Source organism: Mandrillus leucophaeus, unplaced genomic scaffold (genome assembly GCF_000951045.1).
Source record: "Mandrillus leucophaeus isolate KB7577 unplaced genomic scaffold, Mleu.le_1.0 Scaffold201, whole genome shotgun sequence".
NCBI classification, from domain to species: Eukaryota; Metazoa; Chordata; class Mammalia; order Primates; family Cercopithecidae; genus Mandrillus; species Mandrillus leucophaeus.
The window spans coordinates 328885-333749 of NW_012102044.1; the positions used below are offsets into that span (position 1 = coordinate 328885).

General features: G+C 61.4%; 1 protein-coding gene across 1 annotated transcript in view; it reads left to right on the forward strand.

The window, feature by feature from the left end:
• The window catches only part of RASA3 (RAS p21 protein activator 3), a 111887-nt gene that overhangs the window by 58267 nt on the left and 48755 nt on the right, over window positions 1-4865 (forward strand). The window contains exons 10-14 of the mRNA XM_011979417.1: window positions 724-880; window positions 1392-1540; window positions 2294-2408; window positions 3503-3577; window positions 4445-4568. Coding sequence (XP_011834807.1) covers window positions 724-880; window positions 1392-1540; window positions 2294-2408; window positions 3503-3577; window positions 4445-4568 — 620 coding nt within the window. The remainder of the gene's footprint in view (window positions 1-723; window positions 881-1391; window positions 1541-2293; window positions 2409-3502; window positions 3578-4444; window positions 4569-4865) is intronic.

Genomic DNA, 4865 nt, shown 5'->3' on the forward strand with positions numbered 1-4865 from the left:
ACCTGACGGGGGCTAATACCTCAGGCACGGGCTCCACGCACCTGACGGGGGCTCGTGCCTCGGACATGGGCTCCACCCACCTGAGAGCTTAGACTGCCTGGCCCACAAATGAGAGCAGAGAGGACTCCTGGGTGACTGCATGGGGTAGAACCAAAGATGGAAGAGTGGCCGGGCAGGAAACATCGCCCACAATGACCAGGTGCCGAGGTGGCCTGCCAGGCTCACCAGCCCAAGGCCCCCACCTGTGGCATCAGGAGCCAGGGCACACTGTGGTTGAAATAATTTTCATTTCCTCCTGCTGCTGACATTGCCGGCCGTAGGTCTTCATGGCGAATCACTGTCCACTTCTGCGCGGGTTCCCGGAAACCCGTTCCCTCCACGTTGCACTCCCCATCCTCCTCCGTGTTTCCCCCATTGACTCCTGCGTCTTTGGCTCCAACACTTGCTTCCTGGGGATCCCCAGTGACCAGCTGTGCTGGGGGTCTTCTGTGGGGAATCCCAGGGGCTGCACTCTGGGGCTGTCTCTTATACACATCTAGGGGATCCCCAGTGACCAGCTGTGCTGGGGGTCTTCTGTGGGGAATCCCAGGGGCTGCACTCTGGGGGGTCCTGCAGGATCACCCTCGTGACCAGTCAGCCTCAAGCAGGCAGCTGGGCTGCCCTGAGAGCTGCTCCTTGGCAGGTTCAGCCTCATGCTTCCCTCGGTGTGTCCCTCCCACCCAGGTACTTCTTGCAGCCCCGGGACAACGGTAGCAAGAGCCTAAAGCCAGACGACTTGGGCTCCCTGCGGCTGAACGTGGTATACACGGAAGACCACGTGTTTTCTTCTGACTATTACAGCCCTCTGCGGGACCTGCTGTTGAAGTCTGCGGACGTGGAGGTGCTTGTCCACGCCGTGGCCTGTGGGTGTGGGTAGGAGGTGCCACCTGCCTGGGGCCCCGCCCCACGCGTTGCCCCACCCCAGAGGGCACCTTGTCCCTGAGGGGCCTTTCCCACGCCTCCCAGCCCGGCCTGTATCCCGCCCAGATGCCTGGACCCCTTTGCTGGGGGCACTGGTCTGTCTGCAGGTACAGCCGTGGGAGCCTGGTGATGCTGAGGCCTCGCCGGGTTGTCTGAGGGGGATCCCCATCATCGGGGTCCCTCTGCTGGCTCAGGAGCCCTAGAGCTGGCCGCATTTGGGGGTTGCTAGGAGGAGGTGCAGACGCCCCTCCAAGGGCCCAGCCAAGCAGCAGCAAATGGGAAGTTTTGGTGCTTTTGTGAATATATGTGTTTCTGTCTCAGCAAAGAGCCATATCTATTGTGGCTGGAAGTGAGACCCCAGGCAGGGTGGGGACAGGCCTCTGAGGGTCCCACACCCTGGGCCCCGGCACTGACCTCGCCCCTCCCCGCAGCCCGTGTCAGCATCCGCGGCCCACATCCTGGGTGAGGTTTGCCGGGAGAAGCAGGAGGCGGCTGTCCCACTGGTGCGGCTCTTGCTGCACTACGGCAGGGTGGTGCCCTTCATCAGTGCCATCGCCAGCGCGGAGGTGAAGCGGACCCAGTGAGTGCCCGCCCCGTCCCGTCCCGGGGGAGAGCGGCCTGGACTCGCTGCAGGGATGGCGAGGTCGTCGCTGGGAACCACATCCTGGCGCAGGGCTTGAGGGAATTCAAGTGTCCCCAGAAACCGTGTGGATTCAGGCTTTTTTCACAGACCCAGTTAATGATTCTTTTTTTTTCTTTGAAAGCCCTGTTTGCCTTTGAAATCCCGGGTAGAGTGAGTGAGTGGGGAGGGAAAACGGCTCCCAGGGCTCGAGGACAGCTCAGGTCCCCTCACTGGGGCACTTTGGGAGCCCATGAAAATGGGGCACGGCTTCCCTCAGGACCTGCTGAGCGCTGTTTCCAGACGCCTTATTCTAGAAACATCCAGCTGCACCTGTGGCCACCGTAGCTGGCAGGAGGGGTTTGCTTCTCTGCTGGCCCTCGGATCCTGCCAGAGTCTGGTGCTCAATTCTCTGTGCAGGCACAGGCCGCAGAGGGCGAGAGGACGGGAGCAAAGGCCAGCCAGGCTCCTCCTGAGCTGGTGGTCATGCGGGCAGCCGAGTGGTTTCCTCTGGCATTGTTGACATAGGACGGTTCCATGGGCAGGGCCTCGAGCTCCTGGCCTGGTTGTGCTCCTTGTAAAACGTCAGGAAACCGACGAATGGGCGTGCGCTGACCTCACGGCCCACAGGCAGGTGCTCGGGGCCAGGCTCTGCTCCGATTTGCTCTTCCACGTCCCCAGGAGACAAACACTGTCCCCATCGCCATTTCCCAGGGACCCCAACACCATCTTCCGAGGAAACTCGCTGGCGTCCAAGTGCATCGACGAGACCATGAAGCTGGCGGGGATGCATTACCTGCACGTCACCCTGAAGCCCGCCATCGAGGAGGTGAGCACGGGGCTGGAGTCCTCAGCATTGCGGGGCATGGGGAGGACTTCCCCCGACAGGGCACTGCACAGGGATCCAGCCAGACCACGAGCTGGGCTTGAACATCCACTCCTCCAGCCTTGCTGCAGGGATGCTGATTCACTCGCTCTTATCGAGAGGAGGTTCCCTGTGTACTCCAGAACCTTCCAGATTCTCCCGAATCAAAACTATACATAAGAAAACCCACCATTCGCAAGAAAAACCTGGCTCTTCCCAGGGAGACCTTTCTCCACACGTCCTGCGGTCCCCTGTGTCTGGGCCCTGGCAGCGTGGCACGTTTGAGCCGCACACCCAGTCCTCACTCGACCGTCTGATGCCCGCATGCCAAGTCCTCACCCCACCCTCTGATGCCCGCACGCCGAGTCCTCACCCCACCCTCTGATGCCACCAGGTTGTGCCCCCTGTTTATGAGCAGCTTTGTAAACAGGCTCTTTGCAAACATGAGAACATTTAACACAGCATTCCGGTTTGTTCTGTGGCAAAATCACAGCAGCATTTTGAAGTGAAAATATTATTAAAGGCCTGCGAGGCCTGGTCTGTGTGGCTGGTGCACATCAGCACATCGCTCCCCGAGAAAGCCCGGCTCGTCAGATCACGGCCGCACATCCCTCTCAGAGAAAGCCCAGCTCATCTGATTGTGGCCATGGACTGGGCCCCGTGCCTGGCGTTTGCACCTGACCTCTCACTTGTCCCTCGGCAGCCTGTGACACGGGCCCAGAGTGGCCCCCTTTCAGCCAAGGCTCGGGGCGACACCACCCCACGGTGGACCTGCAGTCCGGCATCACCATGCCCCTCCGTGCCTCACCGTGCCCCTGTGTGCCTCACCATGCCCCTCCGTGCCCCTCCGCGTCCCTCCATGCCTCACTGTGCCCCTCTGTGCCTCACTGTGCCCCTCTGTGCCCCTCCATGCCAGTGGCCGTGTTCGGGGAGCTGTTGTGGCATTTTCTGGATGAGGCTCAGGGTCTGCATCTCAGCCAGGCCTGAGCCCCCCTCCTCCCTCCCTGCCTGTGCCCCCGGAACCCACTCACAGAGCCCCGTCTTAAACCTCTCCCCAGATATGCCAGAGCCACAAACCCTGTGAAATAGACCCTGTGAAGCTGAAAGATGGAGAAAACCTTGAAAACAACATGGTAGGTTTTGTTCATGAATGCAACCAGGGCCAGTCACCTGCTTGGGGTCTTTCAGCCGGTGGCTGCCTGGAAGCTCTGACTCACCCCATGACCCCGGCTGGGGTGGGCGCAGGACTGGGCGTAGGGATACCTGCCTCGCCTGGCTACAGTATGCTGGCTGCACTGCTGGGAGGCCTTAGCCACCGCCTTTGGCCTGGCCTGTGTGCCCAGCTCTGCTTCCCCTGGGGTGTCCCGGCCAGCTCTGCCTCCCCTTGGGGATCTGGTCTGCACACCCAGCTCTGCCTCCCCTTGGGGATCTGGTCTGCACACCCAGCTCTGCCTCCCTTGGAGGGTCTGCCCTGCACACCCAGCTCTACCTCCCCTGGGGCGATGGCTCCTGCCCCCGCCTTTTCCTGGGACAGGATGGCCTCCCCGCCTCCCCAGGCTGTCCCCAGACCTGTGTCCCGCGTTTTAAAACAACAAAACTCCCTGATGTTGAACTTGCCCCAACATTTTAGTCACTTCACATGATATGTGTTGCAGACAGTGCTGTTTGGTCATCTCTGTGTGTAAATGACCGGACAGAGCTCTTGCCTCGGGCAGGCACGTTCTAGTGAGTGTCCGTTCTCCACTCAGTAAACAAGGTCGGGGCAGAGCCGGGGAGCGGACGTGGCGCCCCGAACAGGGTGTAGTGATTTTCACAAGTGAATCGCCACAGCTCCCAGCACAGATTTCCAGGGGGTGGCTGTTCACACGTGTCTTGCTTCTGTGGCTGCCCTGCGCCCGCCCTCAGCCCCTCCCCACGTGCCCCTCCCTGGGTGTGTCCTGGTGCTACACGCGCCTGCGGGCAGCCTCGGCAGTGGGTCCCAGTACCGTATCCCGTTGCAGGAGAACCTACGGCAGTACGTGGACCGCGTCTTCCACGCCATCACCGAGTCCGGGGTGAGCTGCCCGACCGTCATGTGCGACATATTCTTCTCACTCCGGGAGGCGGCGGCCAAGCGCTTCCAGGGTGAGTGCCCCGGACACCCTCGTGTTGCTGAGAAATGGCCACAGCCCCGTGCAGGGTGACTCCCACCCAGGCAGAACCTCCGGCAGCCCTCGCTGGACTAGAATTGTGAGGGCAGGAGCCCCAGTTCAGAGGCTGGATTTTTCCAGGGTTTTGTGCCTGGGCCAGTGTTCCCCAGTTTCACAACTGCAGTGGTCTTTGGGGTCCCCAGCCCTGGAGTTCCCGACCGCAGTGGTCTTGGGGGACCCCAGCCCTGAAGTTCATGACCGCAGTGGTCTCCGTGGGCCCCCAGCCCTGGAC